Genomic DNA, 23,602 nt, shown 5'->3' with positions numbered 1-23,602 from the left:
AATTTGTATGACCGTCCACAGAATTAGTTTTGCTCTGAAATACATGAAATATCTTTCACCATTCCTTACAAAATCCTCATCTATTTGATAAGCCTCCTGCCCTGAACACATTGATATGCATAAAGTCCATAAACGTTAGAGCGCCCCCTACTGGCAGCTTTAAATATCATAATATACCATGTTTTTTAGCTAGCCCCTGAGTTACATTTTATCTACAGCTCTGAAATTTTGCACACTCATGTAACATCCTAAGACATACAAAAAAGTCTCTTGGAGCCATACTCCAAACCCTACAGGAAGTCCAGCATCTTCAATTGAATGTGTCAATTTTTGCCATTTTCAGGCCTGCTATTTGAATGAACTCCTCCTAGGGCATTTCACCCAGTGAGACCAAATTGGCTCCACATCATCTAGACAAACAGCCCATCAAAAAAGTCAATCAGACCCATGCCCTATTTTGCATGCTGGAGCCGTGACCACACCCCCAAATATTCCATTGCGTCTATGCCGAGAGCAAAAGATACCTTTTCCTATAAAAGAATTCAACTTTCTAGAGACCCATCACGATCACAAAACCTCCGAGTGCGGCACGGGTCGACGAGCGCCACAGGTCGACGCGCGCGGAGTGCGAGGGCCCGATATCACCGCTTGCGGTTTTAATTATTATTTTTTTTTTTTTTTTTTTTTTTTTTTTATTATTATTATTATTATTATTCAGGCAAATGAATTGGCTTTTTGGGGGCTTTATCATATTCAAAAACTCATGAAACTTTGCACATGCGTCACACCTGGTGAAAATTTAAGTATTTTAATGGGCTCGGGCAAGGGCGCGCCCAAATGGCTCGCTAGCGCCCCCTAAACTGGAGCCCCACCGCTGTGTTTCACGTACATGAATGAAACTTCATACACATGTATATCATGTCCAGGCGCACAAAAAATCCTCTTGGAGCCATGCCCTAAACCCAACAGGAAGTCCGCCATTTTGAATTAATTATGCAAATTTGGCCATTTGCAGCCCTCACACTTTTTCTAATAACTCAGAGGTTTTAGACGTTATCATCTTCATATTTGGTTTGTCTAACCTACACCCCCAGGGGAATCTAAATCTCGAAAATGGTGAGTTTTTGCCAAGGGGGAGGGGTCCTTATGCCCCTTTGAACTTTGATCATTCGCCATGAAATTTTGATTGCCTCTCATTCATACCTACATGATCCAATGTGCATCAAACTTCTCCAGTAGGATGAGGGTGCCCCCCTGAACACATACATATGACAATATTTAATATCAGTCGCAGCGCCACCTAGTGGGAACAGGAAATGTCATATTTTACACTTGGAGGTCCAGCTCCAAGGTGGTTTAGCAGAACCATCTCAAATTTCACCTGGAAAGCCTTAAGAAGTTGGACTTACTGTGTTTTCAAAACTGTGAGTTTTTGACAAAAGGGCGTGACCCTTATGGGACGGCAAAGTTTGATGATTCGCCATGAACACAAAAATGGCTGTAACTCAAAGCCAACTTGCCCAATCTGGCTCAAACTTCAGTGGTGTGATAAGCATGCTGCCCTGAACACACTCATATGCATAAAGTCCATAAACGTTAGAGCGCCGCCTAGTGGCAGCTCGGAATATCTTAAAATAGCATGTTTTTTGAGTAGCCCCGGAGCTACGTTTTATCTACATGTATGAAAATGTACAGGCTCATGTAGCATACTAAGACGTACAAAAAAGTCTCTTGGACCCATACCCCAAACCCTACAGGAAGTCGGCCATCTTCAATTGAAGGTGTCAATTTTTGCGATTTCCACGCCTGCTATTTGAACGAACTCGTCCTAGGGCATTTCACCCACTGACACCAAATTGGCTCCAGATCATCTACACAAGTAGCCCATCAAATATTGTGGAAATCTTTACAAAATATTAAACGGCCTTGTCACACCAGGCCATTACATTTGGCCTTTGTTTTTCTCCCTCACCACCAAAATTGTTTGTGCACTTGTTCGCACATGCTTTGTCTGATCAGGCTGAAAATTTAATCACTCATGTACACACCCAGGCTGAATCCATAACTACAGATTCAAGACTGTAGGCGCAATAGCGCCCCCTACAGAAGCAAATGAAAATTTGTATGACCGTCCACAGAATTAGTTTTGCTCTGAAATACATGAAATATCTTTCACCATTCCTTACAAAATCCTCATCTATTTGATAAGCCTCCTGCCCTGAACACATTGATATGCATAAAGTCCATAAACGTTAGAGCGCCCCCTACTGGCAGCTTTAAATATCATAATATACCATGTTTTTTAGCTAGCCCCTGAGTTACATTTTATCTACAGCTCTGAAATTTTGCACACTCATGTAACATCGTAAGACATACAAAAAAGTCTCTTGGAGCCATACTCCAAACCCTACAGGAAGTCCAGCATCTTCAATTGAAAGTGTCAATTTTTGCCATTTTCAGGCCTGCTATTTGAATGAACTCCTCCTAGGGCATTTCACCCAGTGAGACCAAATTGGCTCCACATCATCTAGACAAACAGCCCATCAAAAAAGTCAATCAGACCCATGCCCTATTTTGCATGCTGGAGCCGTGACCACACCCCCAAATATTCCATTGCGTCTATGCCGAGAGCAAAAGATACCTTTTCCTATAAAAGAATTCAACTTTCTAGAGACCCATCACGATCACAAAACCTCCGAGTGCGGCACGGGTCGACGAGCGCCACAGGTCGACGCGCGCGGAGTGCGAGGGCCCGATATCACCGCTTGCGGTTTTAATTAGGGCCCGAGCACGAACTGTGCGAAGGCCCTATTGTAATTGCTTCGTTTATTATTATTTTTTTTTTTTTTTTTTTTATTATTATTATTATTATTCAGGCAAATGAATTGGCTTTTTGGGGGCTTTATCATATTCAAAAACTCATGAAACTTTGCACATGCGTCACACCTGGTGAAAATTTAAGTATTTTAATGGGCTCGGGCAAGGGCGCGCCCAAATGGCTCGCTAGCGCCCCCTAAACTGGAGCCCCACCGCTGTGTTTCACGTACATGAATGCAACTTCATACACATGTATATCATGTCCAGGCGCACAAAAAATCCTCTTGGAGCCATGCCCTAAACCCAACAGGAAGTCCGCTATTTTGAATTAATTATGCAAATTTGGCGATTTGCAGCCCTCACACTTTCTCTAATAACTCAGAGGTTTTAGACGTTATCATCTTCATATTTGGTTTGTCTAACCTACACCCCCAGGGGAATCAAAATCTCGAAAATGGTGAGTTTTTGCCAAGGGGGAGGGGTCCTTATGCCCCTTTGAACTTTGATCATTCGCCATGAAATTTTGATTGCCTCTCATTCATACCTACATGATCCAATGTGCATCAAACTTCTCCAGTAGGATAAGGGTGCCCCCCTGAACACATACATATGACAATATTTAATATCAGTCGCAGCGCCACCTAGTGGGAACAGGAAATGTCATATTTTACACTTGGAGGTCCAGCTCCAAGGTGGTTTAGCAGAACCATCTCAAATTTCACCTGGAAAGCCTTAAGAAGTTGGACTTACTGTGTTTTCAAAACTGTGAGTTTTTGACAAAAGGGCGTGACCCTTATGGGACGGCAAAGTTCGATGATTCGCCATGAACACAAAAATGGCTGTAACTCCAAGCCAACTTGCCCAATCTGGCTCAACCTTCAGTGGTGTGATAAGCATGCTGCCCTGAACACACTCATATGCATAAAGTCCATAAATGTTAGAGCGCCGCCTAGTGGCAGCTCGGAATATCTTAAAATAGCATGTTTTTTGAGTAGCCCCGGAGCTACGTTTTCTCTACATGTATGAAAATGTACAGGCTCATGTAGCATACTAAGACGTACAAAAAAGTCTCTTGGACCCATACCCCAAACCCTACAGGAAGTCGGCCATCTTCAATTGAAGGTGTCAATTTTTGCCATTTCCACGCCTGCTATTTGAACGAACTTGTCCTAGGGCATTTGACCCAGTGACACCAAATTTGCTCCACATCATCTAGACAAGGAGCCCATCAAATATTGTGGAAATCTTTACAAAATATTAAATGGCCTTATCACACCAGGCCATTGAAGTTGGCCTTCGTTTTTCTCCCTCACCACCAAAATTGTTTGTGCACTTGTTCGCACATGCTTTGTCTGATCAGGCTGAAAATTTAATCACTCATGTACACACCCAGGCTGAATCCATAACTACAGATTCAAGACTGTAGGCGCAATAGCGCCCCCTACAGAAGCAAATGAAAATTTGTATGACCGTCCACAGAATTAGTTTTGCTCTGAAATACATGAAATATCTTTCACCATTCCTTACAAAATCCTCATCTATTTGATAAGCCTCCTGCCCTGAACACATTGATATGCATAAAGTCCATAAACGTTAGAGCGCCCCCTACTGGCAGCTTTAAATATCATAATATACCATGTTTTTTAGCTAGCCCCTGAGTTACATTTTATCTACAGCTCTGAAATTTTGCACACTCATGTAACATCCTAAGACATACAAAAAAGTCTCTTGGAGCCATACTCCAAACCCTACAGGAAGTCCAGCATCTTCAATTGAAAGTGTCAATTTTTGCCATTTTCAGGCCTGCTATTTGAATGAACTCCTCCTAGGGCATTTCACCCAGTGAGACCAAATTGGCTCCACATCATCTAGACAAACAGCCCATCAAAAAAGTCAATCAGACCCATGCCCTATTTTGCATGCTGGAGCCGTGACCACACCCCCAAATATTCCATTGCGTCTATGCCGAGAGCAAAAGATACCTTTTCCTATAAAAGAATTCAACTTTCTAGAGACCCATCACGATCACAAGACCTCCGAGTGCGGCACGGGTCAACGAGCGCCACAGGTCGACGCGCGCGGAGTGCGAGGGCCCGATATCACCGCTTGCGGTTTTAATTATTATTTTTTTTTTTTTTTTTTTTTTTTTTTTTTATTATTCAGGCAAATGAATTGGCTTTTTGGGGGCTTTATCATATTCAAAAACTCATGAAACTTTGCACATGCGTCACACCTGGTGAAAATTTAAGTATTTTAATGGGCTCGGGCAAGGGCGCGCCCAAATGGCTCGCTAGCGCCCCCTAAACTGGAGCCCCACCGCTGTGTTTCACGTACATGAATGAAACTTCATACACATGTATATCATGTCCAGGCGCACAAAAAATCCTCTTAGAGCCATGCCCTAAACCCAACAGGAAGTCCGCCATTTTGAATTAATTATGCAAATTTGGCGATTTGCAGCCCTCACACTTTTTCTAATAACTCAGAGGTTTTAGACGTTATCATCTTCATATTTGGTTTGTCTAACCTACACCCCCAGGGGAATCTAAATCTCGAAAATGGTGAGTTTTTGCCAAGGGGGAGGGGTCCTTATGCCCCTTTGAACTTTGATCATTCGCCATGAAATTTTGATTGCCTCTCATTCATACCTACATGATCCAATGTGCATCAAACTTCTCCAGTAGGATGAGGGTGCCCCCCTGAACACATACATATGACAATATTTAATATCAGTCGCAGCGCCACCTAGTGGGAACAGGAAATGTCATATTTTACACTTGGAGGTCCAGCTCCAAGGTGGTTTAGCAGAACCATCTCAAATTTCACCTGGAAAGCCTTAAGAAGTTGGACTTACTGTGTTTTCAAAACTGTGACTTTTTGACAAAAGGGCGTGACCCTTATGGGACGGCAAAATTCGATGATTCGCCATGAACACAAAAATGGCTGTAACTCAAAGCCAACTTGCCCAATCTGGCTCAAACTTCAGTGGTGTGATAAGCATGCTGCCCTGAACACATTCATATGCATAAAGTCCATAAACGTTAGAGCGCCGCCTAGTGGCAGCTCGGAATATCTTAAAATAGCATGTTTTTTGAGTAGCCCCGGAGCTACGTTTTATCTACATGTATGAAAATGTACAGGCTCATGTAACATCCTAAGACGTACAAAAAAGTCTCTTGGACCCATACTCCAAACCCTACAGGAAGTCCGCCATCTTCAAATGAAGGTGTCAATTTTTGCGATTTCCACGCCTGCTATTTGAACGAACTCGTCCTAGGGCATTTCACCCACTGACACCAAATTGGCTCCAGATCATCTACACAAGTAGCCCATCAAATATTGTGGAAATCTTTAAAAAATATTAAACGGCCTTGTCACACCAGGCCATTAAATTTGGCCTTTGTTTTTCTCCCTCACCACCAAAATTGTTTGTGCACTTGTTCGCACATGCTTTGTCTGATCAGGCTGAAAATTTAATCACTCATGTACACACCCAGGCTGAATCCATAACTACAGATTCAAGACTGTAGGCGCAATAGCGCCCCCTACAGAAGCAAATGAAAATTTGTATGACCGTCCACAGAATTAGTTTTGCTCTGAAATACATGAAATATCTTTCACCATTCCTTACAAAATCCTCATCTATTTGATAAGCCTCCTGCCCTGAACACATTGATATGCATAAAGTCCATAAACGTTAGAGCGCCCCCTACTGGCAGCTTTAAATATCATAATATACCATGTTTTTTAGCTAGCCCCTGAGTTACATTTTATCTACAGCTCTGAAATTTTGCACACTCATGTAACATCCTAAGACATACAAAAAAGTCTCTTGGAGCCATACTCCAAACCCTACAGGAAGTCCAGCATCTTCAATTGAAAGTGTCAATTTTTGCCATTTTCAGGCCTGCTATTTGAATGAACTCCTCCTAGGGCATTTCACCCAGTGAGACCAAATTGGCTCCACATCATCTAGACAAACAGCCCATCAAAAAAGTCAATCAGACCCATGCCCTATTTTGCATGCTGGAGCCGTGACCACACCCCCAAATATTCCATTGCGTCTATGCCGAGAGCAAAAGATACCTTTTCCTATAAAAGAATTCAACTTTCTAGAGACCCATCACGATCACAAAACCTCCGAGTGCGGCACGGGTCGACGAGCGCCACAGGTCGACGCGCGCGGAGTGCGAGGGCCCGATATCACCGCTTGCGGTTTTAATTATTATTATTATTTTTTTTTTTTTTTTTATTATTCAGGCAAATGAATTGGCTTTTTGGGGGCTTTATCATATTCAAAAACTCATGAAACTTGGCACATGCGTCACACCTGGTGAAAATTTAAGTATTTTAATGGGCTCGGGCAAGGGCGCGCCCAAATGGCTCGCTAGCGCCCCCTAAACTGGAGCCCCACCGCTGTGTTTCACGTACATGAATGAAACTTCATACACATGTATATCATGTCCAGGCGCACAAAAAATCCTCTTGGAGCCATGCCCTAAACCCAACAGGAAGTCCGCCATTTTGAATTAATTATGCAAATTTGGCGATTTGCAGCCCTCACACTTTTTCTAATAACTCAGAGGTTTTAGACGTTATCATCTTCATATTTGGTTTGTCTAACCTACACCCCCAGGGGAATCTAAATCTCGAAAATGGTGAGTTTTTGCCAAGGGGGAGGGGTCCTTATGCCCCTTTGAACTTTGATCATTCGCCATGAAATTTTGATTGCCTCTCATTCATACCTACATGATCCAATGTGCATCAAACTTCTCCAGTAGGATGAGGGTGCCCCCCTGAACACATACATATGACAATATTTAATATCAGTCGCAGCGCCACCTAGTGGGAACAGGAAATGTCATATTTTACACTTGGAGGTCCAGCTCCAAGGTGGTTTAGCAGAACCATCTCAAATTTCACCTGGAAAGCCTTAAGAAGTTGGACTTACTGTGTTTTCAAAACTGTGAGTTTTTGACAAAAGGGCGTGACCCTTATGGGACGGCAAAGTTCGATGATTCGCCATGAACACAAAAATGGCTGTAACTCAAACCCAACTTGCCCAATCTGGCTCAAACTTCAGTGGTGTGATAAGCACCCTGTCCTGAACACACTCATATGCAAAAAGTCCATAAACGGTAGAGCGCCGCCTAGTGGCAGCTCGGAATATCTTAAAATAGCAAGTTTTTTGAGTAGCCCCGGAGCTACGTTTTATCTACATGTATGAAAATGTACAGGCTCATGTAACATCCTAAGACGTACAAAAAAGTCTCTTGGACCCATACCCCAAACCCTACAGGAAGTCGGCCATCTTCAATTGAAGGTGTCAATTTTTGCCATTTCCACGCCTGCTATTTGAACGAACTTGTCCTAGGGCATTTGACCCAGTGAGACCAAATTTGCTCCACATCATCTACACAAGTAGCCCATCAAATATTGTGGAAATCTTTACAAAATATTAAATGGCCTTATCACACCAGGCCATTGAATTTGGCCTTCGTTTTTCTCCCTCACCACCAAAATTGTTTGTGCACTTGTTCGCACATGCTTTGTCTGATCAGGCTGAAAATTTAATCACTCATGTACACACCCAGGCTGAATCCATAACTACAGATTCAAGACTGTAGGCGCAATAGCGCCCCCTACAGAAGCAAATGAAAATTTGTATGACCGTCCACAGAATTAGTTTTGCTCTGAAATACATGAAATATCTTTCACCATTCCTTGCAAAATCCTCATCTATTTGATAAGCCTCCTGCCCTGAACACATTGATATGCATAAAGTCCATAAACGTTAGAGCGCCCCCTACTGGCAGCTTTAAATATCATAATATACCATGTTTTTTAGCTAGCCCCTGAGTTACATTTTATCTACAGCTCTGAAATTTTGCACACTCATGTAACATCCTAAGACATACAAAAAAGTCTCTTGGAGCCATACTCCAAACCCTACAGGAAGTCCAGCATCTTCAATTGAAAGTGTCAATTTTTGCCATTTTCAGGCCTGCTATTTGAATGAACTCCTCCTAGGGCATTTCAGCCAGTGAGACCAAATTGGCTCCAGATCATCTAGACAAACAGCCCATCAAATATTGTGGAAATCTTGACAAAATATTAAATGGTGTTGTCACACCAGGCCATTGAAGTTGGCTTTCATTTTTCTCAATGGCGACCAAAATTGTTTGGGCACGTGTTCGTACATGCTTTGCCCGATATGCCTGAAAATGTAATCACTCATGTACACAGCCACTCTGAACCCATAACTATGGATTCAAGGCTATACGTAGCTGCAAGAGCGCCCCCTACAGAAGCAAATGAAATTTTGTATAGCATCCACAAACTTAGTTTCTCGGAAATGTATGAAAATGTGTTTCAACATTCTTGACATCATCCTGATCAAAACAGTCTATCAGACCCATGCCCTATTTTGCATGCTGGAGCCGTGACCCCACCCCCAAATATTCCATTGCGTCTATGCCGAGAGCAAAAGATATCTTTTCCTAAAAAAGAATTCAACTTTCTACAGACCTTCTGTACACCATCACGATCACAAGACCTCCGAGTGCGGCACGGGTCGACGAGCGCCACGGGTCGACGCGCAGGGAGTGCGAGGGCCCGATATCACCGCTTGCGGTTTTAATGTATATTGCATCTTTGATGGCGTAGTTATTGTTTCTGGGCAGCACATTAAAGAATTCAAGTTTGTAAAAGCTCCATAAAAGCATGTTCAATTTTATTAACATGTTTCTGTACAAGCCTGATTTCTCCACTATTTCCTCAGTCATTTTGAAAAGGGAAACCACTACAGGTACCCACTCTGAGTTTGACATCCTGTTTGCTTGTCATATATCACAGGGAACATGCCAAACACTTGCAGCTAAAACCGAGACAGCTCTCATACTACGTTAATCTCCCGCTGCACTGAGCAAGGACAAAAATATAGGATGAAGGCAATGCTGCATTCTTATGTTTTATGGCACTGCTGCAGAATAAACTGCATGCATTTAAATTTTAGCAGGAGGCCCTGAAACAATGATGTAGTCTGGCTGTGCACAGCAGGCTTGAAACTAATCATCTTAGTCACTGAGACCCAAACTCACCATTACGTCTTTCCAGCAACCACTATTCATCATTCGCCCTAATCCCTTTAAATTATTCACGCTGCTCCACAAAGGTACTCCAGCGCAGACCGATTTGCACAGAGTTCATGACCAGACGTTACTAATCAGTACACGGTTCCTCGCTGGTGCAGCAATTTCTTGCTAATTAATGAACAAATTGACTGCTGACTTCTCTGAAAGAAGTTTTGAATGTTGCCATGATTCACTGCGCACGAGAGGTTAATGGCAACACCTGATCTTTGTAGCCTGGCCAGTGTGGACAATAAACAGCAAACCAGTTTTCATGCAAATATAGGATTCATACAAGACACAGCACAATGCATTCAGAACCTGGTAGCTGTGAGTCAAATGAGTGTGTCATTTAGGCCCTATGGCTCCTTATTTGCAGCCACGGCATTTCAAGCTCCAATCACCGCAAAAACTATTTAACCATTAGCTCGATATTGGCTCAACAAAACTTAGTTACATGTCACACTGGAGCTGCAGCAGTGAATATAATTCATTTCCTGAGACGTGTTTACCAGGAACATTATGAGGTTATATGCCTTTAAGTGCTACAAAGTGTTACAGGAATGGAGCTTCTATTTTCCACACCACTCCTCCCCAATCAAAAAGCTCTGTTTACATCCAAACTCTGATGAATTATACTTCCAGCTTATAACAGCTAGAATATCTGGAAGAATTTTAGCTATGTGGTAACCCTTCGCCAGTGTGTGTTTGTGTGCATGTGTTTATACATACCTTCTCCGCCCATGCCCACAAGCCAATGCCCAAGAATGCTGCTCCTAGTAACTGTAAAACAAAGGACAGAGAAGAGGCTGTGAGATGTGAGGCAACAATACACATAAAAACAGCTTATTACAGATGAAACTGTTATTCAGTGAGATCGGGAATGATTTGGGAGTGGCGCGGCTTACACTGGTCTCTTCCTGGCAACATATGTAAACAACAGAACTGCCTGCAGATTCAGGTTTTTATTCTGTTAAACTGATTAATCTTTTGTAATCCACTGCATCCTCTTTGTCAAATTTAAAAAAACACACACACAAAAAAGCCCTGAAGACAGTGAGAACAAAAGGAATCTCTCGTTTTTAATTATCAGTACATTTCTAAAACTGGTAGAATCACATATGGGAAAAGAGCCAATGAAGGAAAACAGCTTTAAGAGCTTTTAAATCAAGTGAATCCTTCAAAGACACAATCTGTACATCTACAGGTCAAAGGAAGTTAGAGACATTAAACCAGGCTGCTCTAAGGGTTAAGGAAAATCCCTCCGATGTTAACCTCCCATCCCAGTGAAGGATGAGCGCAAGGCTCACAGCTTTAACATGACTGAAAACTAAGTGGCCGTGTTACCAGCCCACAGTGCCAAACAGCAGACAAAAAACAGCAGAAAAGCTTCAGAATCAGAATAATCACCAGTTTCTGGTGCTTACGCGTAGAAATGTTACTGTCTAAGCAGCTGCTTAGCTGCTACAACATGGCATTCATAAGAGTTTTAGGATGGCAATGAATTGAGCTGGGGCAAACTCTAATGGTAGTGCCTGAAATATAATAGCTCCATTGAAATTGTGTTAAATCATTTGTTGGGAAGCTGATTAAATCGCGAAAAGCAGGTAAACTAATGGCAGCCCATTAGCGCACACCTAACAAGATCAACAACGTGACAGTCTTCCAAACAAGCACAACAGTCAGCAGCTGGGGTGGGGGTGGGAGGCTGCTGGCTTGACCTGGTAGTTACATAAGCATCTGTAGTGAAGGGTGTGGTAGGTTTAGCTGGAAAGTGGCAAGCAGGAAGAGTCTGTGTAAGCAGACGAACATCAGAAGAGATTAGACTGACAGAGTGGGAGTATTACAGCATTTGGCCTTTGACTTCAAGTTTTCCATTGCAGATTAAAGGAGCTGAAAACCATGACAAAGAAAACGCTTTAGTCTTGCAGCGGGAAATACTCAATGGAGCACAGTAGCTGGACAACATGAATAATTACCAATGTAATCATTCGAAATAAGGAGAATTCTTATAACTGCTAATATCCAATTTAGGACACTGAGCTACTTTAGCAGCTTTGTCAAGATCGGCTTCAACTCTAAAATGGAATATATGCATGTTTGTCAGATTGTAGTGTGGTTACTTGACTGTCATACCAACACTTTAATTGAATTTGCTTCTCTATTGAATACTGATCAATTTTTAATGTTAATTTTTTTTTTAAGAAAAAACGGGCCTTATAGCATCAGTACAGCAATTTTATTATCTCTGACTCTGAACCGTTGAACCAACATGTGTATGACTCAGGTATGCAGTTCCACTGCAGTGAGTTTCGCATCAATGTTTTGCAAAATGCAACCATCAGAGGAGCACGCACTGATGTAAGAAACTGCAAAGTTTGGAGGCAAAGCAATTCATTAGACTGGACATTTTGGAGCCTGCTCTCAGTTTCCACCTTTAGTGACTGAATCCAGAAGAAGCCTTGATCATAAGTGCTCTGCTCTCAAGTTCTTTCCCATGGTTCAGGAGTAAAAAAAAAGAAGAAAAAAATCATTATTTGGTGCTCCCTTCTTCATTTTTTATGAGATTATGGTTATGGTTCCTGCAGGTCCCTACACTACACTGCCTTACCACAGTTGTGCACCAACACCAAAAAAGCAGCAAACAATCAACCCTGCAATCTCATCATTCCAACAGAATGGTGAACTTGTAGTCACCCTCAAAAGCCAGAAAAAGAAGAAAAAAAAAGAAAAAAAAAACAAGTGCTGTTTTTGCCAATTTTCAATGAATCCACTGACATGTTTTCAGAAATCGACATGAACTTAGAAAATGTTACTCATTCTTTGACACACAGTTTTAAAAACCACACCAAAAATCACTGTAATTCAATTATGCAGTAAGCAACGAGCTTAAAGGTAAGCCAAGGCATTTTTCTACTTCTGCTAATGGAAACATTTTTAACTGGATTGTGTCAAGCATGGCTCACACATTCCAGCTACCACCTTAATATCCCGCTTAATCATCAAGAATTCATGCTAGCAAACATACAACAACACATGTTTTCATGGAAATGCACTCAGGACCATAGCGCATTCTGAGCAACAGTGAAAAACATTATACCTTGATTTGTTTGCAAGAAAACTCCATCTCACTTTTAGGTTGAATTTGGTAACAGTTCAGTTGGCAGTTACACACCACAAGCAACTGTCTGAACACCAGGGGTACACCACACAGGTTTTTAAAACAACAAAGTGGCTAAAAGATGATGCAGGCACCAACCTCTCTCTTCTCTTTTATTTGAAGTGTTTGTGTTGTTTCATGAAGGAGGTCAATCACTACATCTGCCCCTTTGCCAGTCAATATTAAATCATGTGCCAGAAATCAGTCTTATTTTTAGTATTTAAATTTTTATTAATTTTGCATTTCTAAGCTCACCTGGTCTTTTTTTCCTTTCAGAAATTAAACAAAGCAACTACATAAGCCTTTAACCTTCTCCCGTCAAGATTTTTGTAACTCATTTTTAATGTGCCCCACTCACTCTCATAGTCCTTCACAGCCTGTCTTCATTTGATCCACACAACAGTAGCTAGGCTGCTAAAAAAAAAACAAAAAAAAAAAACTAATGGGTATCACACTCAGTCCTATTCTTGCTTCCCTGAACTGGCTTCCATTGAAATTTAAAATTCAATTTAAAATTGTATTAATCACTTACAAAGCCTTGCATGTCTGTGCCCCTGCTTAAATAGCAGTGCTGCTGAGCCCTTATACCATCAGTCACTTTCTCTGATAATCTCATCAGGGCCTCTTAACTCTTCTATGCTCTTCTTTTAAACTCAGAGGTCACCACACTTTTAAGGCCTTAATGCGTTAACTTTGGAACAGCCTTGTCTGTTTTCAATGTCTGCTGAAAACACATATTTAGAGGTTATCATTTTCTTAAATACCCTCTCCTTGTTGTTTTGGGTTTTTTTGGACATGCTCCCTTCACTTTTTGCCTATGGTTCACATCAAGGCTTGCATATATCTCTGTACAGCCATGGCCAAAAGTTCTGGCAGTGGCATTACTGTCAAAACAAAATTTTGATTTATTTCACAAGAACTTTTTGAAACTTGAGGTCAGGAGAGCAATACAACAGTGTGTGCCTACAATCATCTGTAATACACGATAGAGGCTCTGTCATGGTTTGGAGCTGCATTTCAGTGGTGTTGGGGATCCTGTCAAATTGGAATTACGAACAGAGATTTTGAGCCACCATGCAATACCATCTGGAAAGCATTTGATTGGAAATAGCATAATTTTTCAGCATGACAATGACCCAAACACACTGCCAGTGCAGTAAAAGTTCAAAGCATTGAGTTCATTAACCTTTGATTAACTGTAACATGCACATATAATAGTTATTACCTCCTATAATAAACTTAGTATCTTAGACGCTTTCATATTTAGCAACTGATTATTTCAAGAGGAACAGGGCTAGAATTTATTAGTGCTGCCTTCAAATGCTTGAAAAGGTGTCCATGTCCATAGTGCTGATTACCGAACTGGAGAAATTTAACAATTAGAGGACAAAGACTGCAGAATTCAACATCTCCCATCTCTTATGATGAATCATGCAGAATTTAATATTAAAATGTTAAACAGACATTTTTTTCAAGGCAAATTCTCAATTTATTAATAAGCAGGTGTTCTGGTAGCTCAGTATGGATGCCACCCTCCCCATCTTTTCCCATCTTTCCCATTTCTTCCACACTATGAAAGATCCAGTGAAGCAGAAAGAAACCTATGCAGTGTGGTGTTTCTGAAATGAAACACCAGCCAGACACCACAAAGTATTTTGTGGTGTCTGGCTGGTGTTGGTTTATAGAACCAATTTTATTATTATTTTTATTTCCGGTCAAGAGTACTTCAGAACATCAGGTTGGATTTCCTCCTGACACAGCTTGATGCATCACTGAAGGCGGCATTAAGCCTACGCCTGGTAGTACGATGATATCCAGGTTTACTTTTTTCCTTCTACTGTTCTCTGCCTCAGTCAGTGATTATTTGCATTAATGTTGTGAAGTATAAATTAACTTTCAGGAAAGCTTATTGAAGAATCATATTTATATAAATATTAATGATATTTAAGCAAAAAAATAATAATTTCAATTAAAAGTGAGATTTGACCTGACAGAGCAGCTTGTGAAATATCTGTATAGTACAAGTATATCCTGATACCTTATGCTATGTGCTCTTGCACTGGGTTTTTTGGAGCCCTATCTACAAATCAAACTTCCCTTTATGGAACAATAAGTTTTGGACTGAATTGCCTAAAAAAGTTCACAACAGCAAAAGAACTGAAACTGCCTTTGTACAGCACTTGTGTTTCATCAGCTTTTATCTAACTTTTCTCACAGTATAATGTAGCTGCAGCTAGAATCAAATTCAGGTCAGCTTGTGGCAGCAGAATTAACCACCTGAGCTAAACTCTTTCAATGCCACTCTCTGCAGCAAAGCGTGCTCCAGACAATCGCTGAGCAGTAGCTGATAAACAGGATGTGAAAGCTTCACTTAGCTGTAAAGTTTTTCTCTTTGTATGTCAAAAAAAAAAAAGTATGAGTTGCAACCTTTGTTTTTTCAAAAATATGTTTTTAAAACTCAGAATCATTCATTTAAATCTCACCCAAACTGGTAAGTAATGTGTTTCTTTTGAATTTGATTAATTTTTTTATTTTATCACAAACTAATCAAATAAAGTCAGAATCTAGATGTCTCTACATTTGCCTTATTATTCAAATCAAGGTTTCTTCACTGTCAAGCACTGCTTGTAAAATATGTCCATCCCAGAGCGAGGGTTTCCTCTTCATGTGGACTAAGAGATTATCAACACTTGAAAAGATGCCTCCCTAAGCCAGCTGATCCCATTAACCTCAACTAACTGGCAGACAAATCAAGCTCCCCACTCCCTCCCTCCCACCCTCCCTCCCTCACACACACACACACACACACACACACACACACACACACACACACACACACACACACAGAAGTTATAGACTTACTCAAGTGTGAATACCCTGTCGACAACGCCTTAAAAAAACTGAATATTTAATGAATCGGGTTGTGTGACACGATGGTTCTCAATCTCAGCTGCAATGTCAACAGTGTGGGCAAATTGTTAAGCTCATCTCACTCCACAACAATAAAAACACTTCCATGTATTGCACATTTGCACACTCTCCATGTGGCTACAAAATATATACATTGATTCTGCAGATTAATTATTTCCATGGAAAAATAATTCAAAGATCTTATGAAAACGGGCAGCACAGTGGCGCAGTGGTTAGCACTGCTGCCTCACAGTTAGAATACCATCTGGAAGGCCTGGGTTCGATTCCACCTTGGCTCAGGCCTCTCCCTCTCTCTGTGTGGAGTTTGCATGTTCTCCCCGTGCTTGCGTGGGTTTCCTCCGGGTACTCCGGTTTCCTCCCACATTCCAAAGACATGCACTTACTGGGGTTAGGTTAATTGGCTAATCTAAATTGCCCATAGGTGTGAATGAGAGCATGAATGTGAGTGTGAAAGGTTGTTTGTCTCTCTGTGTTGGCCCTGCGACAGGCTGGCGACCTGTACAGGGTGTACCCTGCCTCTCGCCCTATGACAGCTGGGATAGGCTCCAGCCCCCCCGCGACCCTGAACAGGATAAGCGGAAGTGAATGGATGGATGGATGGATGGATGGATGGATCTTATGAAAACAGACCAGATCATACATAGCTGTGAGACAGAATGAATTGGGGGAAAAAAATTCCAGTTTTAGTTATGAAAAAAATGCAGAATAACACAGTAGTCAAAAATAGGAAAATATCTTATGGGATACCATGTATACAGACATGAATGATGATTACAAATGAAATAATACATTTTTCTATACACTGGGTCCTAGGCCTTCAACTTAAAGTCTATTTGTCCACCAGTTATTCCACAAATTATTTCTTGGTTTAAAAAAAAAAAAAAAAAATTTGCCAAAAGATTTTAAAAAAAATAATGCTGACGTTGTCTCGGGCCAGGCGAAGAATTTCACCGGTTCGCTATCAGAACTCTTCGTTATCACTGCAATTAGCAAGCGGGCACGCACCCAACGCACTCCGCCATGTTGCCAATACCAGACTTTCTTTCTCTGGCTAAGTCACTGAGCTATAATATTATTTCACCGCAATTTGCCATCTACCACCGGGCATGGCCAGTTTCGTTCACATTGTGCACCCGTAATCTTGCAACTGTTCACACTTGATTTAGTGGGGCTACAGAAAGCAAAATGGCGACCAGTGTGAAAGCGAGAGGGAAGAAGACGAAATAGGGAGCTCAAATGATAATGTTGGGCTTGGAAAAAAAAACTACAGTTCCCAGTAAAATGTCACTTCCCATTGTCGTAGTTAGTGGCTGGCATTAAAAACGTGACAGTTCATGCTGACGTGATGACGGATATTCCACCGAAGGAAGTGCTGTTAACAACTGATCGGACCGATGAAACACCTGGATTATAATGTTTTTGTTTTATGCGCTTTTTACATGATTTCTGCAAACCCATTAGTGGAAGAAAACGGCGTTCTGAAACACATTGAATGCGTTATATGTAGGGCTGCAACGATTCATCGATTAACTTGATTAAATCGATTCTAAAAAATTATCGACACAAATGTACTGTGTCGATTCTTCGTTTAAACTCTGCAGCGCACAGTTGTCTCCGGGTAAGCGGCGTTCCTCACTAGCATTAGCAGCATTAGTGCTCCGTCGTGGGTTTATTGGTGGCTGGCAAACCAACAGAACTGCATTACCGCCACCTACTGGACTGGAGTGTGAATCACGCACGCACACGCACACACAGATTCTAAAAAGCTCTCCGTCTCTGCAATGGATTTCCTTTAACACAGTGGATCATTGCTAGAGTTGCCACCTGTCTCGTAAAATACAGAACCCCGCATGTTACGGGACTCCGTGGAATACGGCTCCGTAACATGTGGGGTTCCGTACTTTACGGGACGGGTGGCAGCTATCGCTGACATGCATTTCCACGCCTCCACTGCTCTCTGTGTGTCTGTGTGTGTTGTGCTCGCTGAGAATTTCAGCTATTATTTTTGTCTTTACTTCAGCTGTAGCTACCAGAACTGGTTTGCTAGCGAGCGCGGGCCATTAGCACTAGCGATGGTTCGGTACCGGAAGGCCCGCCCCCCAGGACCGAGGGGCTCCGTCAAAATATTTTTTATACTTTAATCCCTTATTAGTGACTAAATATAGACCTGCAGTAGAAACGTATTTTCGAGAATGCTTGTGAATACAAAGCATTACATTACTCACACATGCGCCATGGCTCCTGCAGCCACAAGTTTTTCAAAACACTCATAGCAGGCAGCGGTTTTAACTGCGCAAGTGCAAAGAGGCGAAGCTGTTATAGAGACGGTGAGCTCAAGTAGTGCAAAAGGAAACATTTTTCCAGCGTCCAAAACAGCAGCTTTTTCTTTTAGTAACCACCATTAAAATCTTTACTGAGAAACAGCTGGAGGTCCTTCAAAGAGAACTTTGTAGCTCCATCCACCGCTGTTTGTTCACACGGCAAAAAACTGCAGTAGGGAAGTTAAAATATGCAGATAAACTGTTAATAAAAAAAGTATTTCTTATCCGATTAGGCGATTAATCGATGGAATAATCGATAGAATACTCGATTACTAAAATAATCGATTTATGCAGCCCTAGTTATATGTAAGTGTAACCCTTCTGGTTTATATGCAAAAAGAATTATCAATCTAACTGTTCACCATCACTTACATAGCAAGCAATCCCAGCATTTAGCGTTTGGCATTTTATTCTGGGTTGATTATAAATCTGTAATGTAATCACTGTCTCCGTCCTTATACCTTATTAACAAGTGATTGGCTGTAAAAGCGCGATTAAGTACAAATACAGTAACATCGAACAGGGATTTCGGTGCTTGTAAAATTGTAAACATTAAACAGTAAAATTAATTTGCTTCTCTCATCGCTTTGACAGTGACTTTAAGAATGAGGAAATGAATCTGAAGCTTAATTGACTTGATGTTGTACTCTAATTAAAAAGTGTTCCTTGAATGTTTTTGAGCAGCGAACAAAAAAGGGGAAAAGTTGAGGAACAAATAAGTTTATTCCTGAAAAAAATGACCACAACAAATGCCACGTTTCTATTAGTAATGTGACACGGAAGAACAGCTGATTGGCCAGGGAGTGTCATCACTAGTTGAGTCATGAGAGCGACGCCTAGACCGACAGTTTGTAACAGTAGTTTTGCAACAAGAGAGCCATCTGAAACGTGCACACAGCATACATATTTTAACTAGGGGGTGGGACTTAACGTGTTAATTTTGATTGAGTAATTACGGGGAAATAACGAATTAAAAAATTTGTAACGCATTTTAATCGCACTTTGCACCATGGAACATTTCTCAGTGCACGAGTTCCAGGCATACAGATTATTTCGACGGCCCACATCCTTCGCAGCCCACAAAGACCGCAAAGGCCGGAAGTGAGCAGCTAGCCTTCGTATCAGCGTCGCCTGCCATCACCTCTGCGTAGCTCATGTCGCCTAACAACCGTGAGTGCGAAGCACCGCTGTGTAAAAGTAGCTGGTTAAACGGAGAACGAACGTGTGCTCCTTTTTGTGGTTTAATTTTAATTCTTTTATTCAAAATAAGCTGTTAAAACAAGCATGACACATTTCAACATCAAGGAATACAGCTGAGCGATGATTAATTTCCAACCATATTAAGTGAGACATTAATGTTGACTAAAACTATCCAGTTATGATGCTTAACTTTAATTTCAGGAGTTTGCTTATCACAGGAGCACTTCTGCCCTTTGTTGGTCTGTGTAGTAGACTGGTGGGAAAATAAACAAAATTTTGAAGTTTAAGCTTATGTATATTGATTCATTCATCAACCAAACTTAAATTAATATTTCTCATGTTAAATATTGAAATGTCATTAAAATGCGATTATTTCGATTAATTAATTACAAAGCTTAATTAATTCGATTAATTTTTTTAATTGAGTCCCACCCCTAATTTTAACCCTATACTGTTGGGCAATCGCCCCTAAAGCACGCATTACCTGCCCCTACTAGCCATGAACAGCTGGTTAACACCAAGCGCTGAGGCGGCTGATCAAAGGAATTCTTAATTACCGCATTTACGCGACCATTTGTCCTATTGGAAAAATTCAAACTGTTTCTGAAAGCTGAGAAACTGCACTTCACACCCAACATAGGGTTATTACGGTAACTGTTGCCAGAAGGACACGAACAGCCGCACTTTTGAAGTGCACCGAGTCGATTACAACATGTTCGGCGGTATAGGGTTAATACTTAACAATGATAACCTTCATCCATTAAAACATTATACGAGGGACTTATGCATGATGACGATAGTAAACTGGCATTAGCTATGTTAGCTTGCCTCGATCTCATCCATTGTTGTGTTGTGTCTTGAGTCGCATACAAATTACGTCAAGAGACTACTGCCTGAGTTGCTATATCGACTCCACCACATTGAAGTGGTACTCAATTGCAATGGAAAAAAACAAGACCGTGGCGAGTCGAGTCGACCCGTGCTGAGTAGGTACTAATGGAAACGCGGCAAAAGAGCAGGGACCCAAGAGGAAAAAAGCCCCAGCATTTTATTTGTTTCTATCGGGTGGCACCGCGTCTAAAACACCGTGACAATTACCAACAGCTTTCATCAAAGGACCAGGGGATAAACTTTTAACACTCTTCTAAAACCACTAACCAAGAACTGGCCCTGATTTCTGTAAAGTGAGACAACAGAACAAGAAACGAAATATAGATGGACACAGGAAACCATGACTAAGTCAGAGGGTAAGTCCCCCAATGACTGCATTCACACTTGGTTGTTTATAGGTGTCCTCGTGAGCTGTGATCATCCAGCGTGCCTTTTGGTGCCAAATGTGAAAAGACACTTGGAGCTGTAGCTGGCTAATAACACTCCGCCTGTATCCAACCAACTCAGCAACTTGGTTACAGCTTAACAAGCTCTTAATTACAGCGCGCAGAGCTTCCAAACATTTCAGCAGCTCAGGCAGAAAATGTAATTAATTAACTGGATGTGGGGAATGTGTCTATTCTAAGGACGAGAAAAGGTGTGTTGTTCTTGGGTGAGAATGCCTAGCTGTCAACAGCAAGCCTGAGTACTGAGAGAATTCACACTGAAAGCAAGTATTGCTCCATTTTGTTCACAATATTTATGGCCTTACAAGCATTTTGTCTCAATTTAGGCAGCCTTTTCAAGCCTGACAAGATCACTAGAGGAAAGACAAATGGGTTGATTTGTTGAGTATAAACCCCATCTCTCTCTATTGCAGCAATGCACTGGCTTGTCTGTCAAATCCAGTTCTACAGTACACAGACAAGAGTAGAACATCTTCTAGTGATTATTAACGGAAACAGCCAGCGAGCTGGAACTTGTTCCACTGTTTTACAGCGAGTTCAGACACAGGACTGTTAGTGTGGCCAAAGTGTCAAACAGTGTGAAAGAACACGATGAGTTAGACACAATGTTACAATCCTATGACTTAATATTTCCATACTGATTGCTCAGTCAAATAAAATGACAAAAATCTCTTTGTTTGTGAGGACAACAGCAGTCTTGCATCTACAAAAATCATGAAATCATTTCATAGCACAGAAGAATGTGGCAGGTATGGTGTAATCACATTTGTGCTGAAGGCAAGTGTTGAGGAATGAGGAGGCGGTGAGGGAAGTTTGAGCAATGCCAAGAAAGGCAGATACATGTGAAGCCCATGTTCCTTATGAGTGTCTGATAGAACAAGCATATGATGGGAGAAAACACAGACTTACAACCCCCCCCAGTCTTTGTTCTCACCAGTACTCTTTGTGCATTTGTGGGTGTGTGAGTGAAGACAAACAATGCTGTCCCGCACAGCCTGGGCACCATCGTTGTAGAGGGAGTGAAAGAAAAGCATGAAAAAGAGGAGTGCTGGGTGGGATTCAGGCCGTATGGCCTTTTCCTTAAAACTGTGTGTGGGAAGACCTCCTGGGGCAGACAGACACGCCATTCCTTCACCCACAGACATTATATTATACCAGCCCACAGAGGCAATGCAGATGAGTGAGGAGGGGGGAGATGTGGGTAAGACTGAACAGTGAAACTTTTCAGACTGAGGGGGGATAAAGATTGAATGGAGGGGGAGGTTGCAAAGGAGACGTGCAACCACTTGCCACTGCCCTATCAATGCAGATGAGACTCATTAATATTACTCAACTCAATGGTACCAACTCTCACGCCCAGCTCAGAGCAGGAAATCTTATTTCTCTTTACTAAACTTCACATTAAAATTGACAAGTGATATTTGTAAGTAATCTGCCTCTGATGGCCAAACGTTTAGGAGCAAAGTATCCTTGGAATAAGCAGAAGTACGCAAACACAAGAAAAAGTTAAAATCTTAAATAGTCTAGCTGACATTAAGGCATGACCACTGTCCTACACCCAAAAACATTCATTTTTACCTCACTTTAATACTTTTAAAAAATCAGCTGTGATAAACATCAACACCACAACATAGGTGGATGAAGAAAAAACAGGATTTCCATTAAAAAATCAAGTGACTTAGAAAAAAATCCTACTAGTTTAGACCTCAACGATCAACTTCAATTGTTAACTTACGCTTAACACAAAACATACTTTAAGTTAGCAATATTCACGTTAATTTTCTAATTCTACCGAGAGGAAAAAAGTATAAAGACTGTGTTTACTTACCCAGAACAGAATGTTGAATCCAAATAAAAAGTATTTCACACAGCAGCTGACTTCGGCTCCTTTAAAATGACGGTGTTTTCTACTCATTCTTCCAAAGATAGTGGTGGCTAACTGACAAAGCTAGGTAACTACTATGACTGATACTGATCCAAAGCTACAGTTCTTGAACAACTGAATACAGGATTAGCTGGCTCCATTAGCTAAACAACCCCGAGTTTACTCGTCCGAGGAGGTTAAATCAGACATATGTGGCTAATTATCTTTACCTCTCTTTAACCATTAGCTTGCTAGGCCAGCTAGCTCGCAGCCTCTATAGTTAGCATTAGCTGCTAACAACAACAAATCCAGGAGCACTTAAACTAAGGCACATAGACATTCATCTGCACTTCCGTCGACATTCAAGCTGCCTGGTGTTAATGTCGCTGCGCACAATGGAGGATCGAGTTAAAGCTGGCGGTGTTTCAGCTACACCTCCCCAATATTATCTGTCTTACTGCAGCGTCGCTTGGAATCTTCATCCTTGTTGTTTTGTGCTGTAAAACAAGCCCCTGCTGTCAAACGGGAAAACCTCTGCGCTGCCTTTCGCCCTTTTCACCTCAAGAGCGGCCTCTTGTGTCTCGACGAAAGTCCTCAGCCCAGCCTGACCACAGACAAAAAGTGCGATGTACGTGAGGGTACTTAAAAGCTGCAATGGGAAGTGCCCAGGTTCATAATGTCAGTTCAAATTGAGGAAAGAGTGTACAGTGAGAGAAAAAAAAATGGGGGCAGGACAGGTATAAGTAGTAATATTAACAAATCATGCATGATTATTCATCTACCCATCCACCCGTTTTCTTATTTAATTCATTAATTATGATTATTTACACCTTTTCCTACAC

General features: G+C 41.4%; 1 protein-coding gene across 1 annotated transcript in view; it reads right to left on the bottom strand.

Annotated features, from left to right (window-relative positions):
• tspan17 (tetraspanin 17) overlaps positions 1 to 23,390 on the bottom strand; it is a 30,028-nt gene extending 6,638 nt beyond the window's left edge. The window contains exons 1-2 of the mRNA XM_030739108.1: positions 22,725 to 23,390; positions 10,680 to 10,730 (exon numbers count right to left, since the gene is read on the bottom strand). Coding sequence (XP_030594968.1) covers positions 10,680 to 10,730; positions 22,725 to 22,811 — 138 coding nt within the window. The 5' untranslated portion in view covers positions 22,812 to 23,390. The remainder of the gene's footprint in view (positions 1 to 10,679; positions 10,731 to 22,724) is intronic.
• Between the last annotated feature and the right edge of the window lie 212 nt (positions 23,391 to 23,602).

This window comes from Archocentrus centrarchus, chromosome 10 (assembly GCF_007364275.1).
Source record: "Archocentrus centrarchus isolate MPI-CPG fArcCen1 chromosome 10, fArcCen1, whole genome shotgun sequence".
Taxonomy (NCBI): domain Eukaryota; kingdom Metazoa; phylum Chordata; class Actinopteri; order Cichliformes; family Cichlidae; genus Archocentrus; species Archocentrus centrarchus.
Note: the sequence above shows the minus strand (reverse complement) of the source record. Positions and strands in the feature narration are given on the sequence as shown.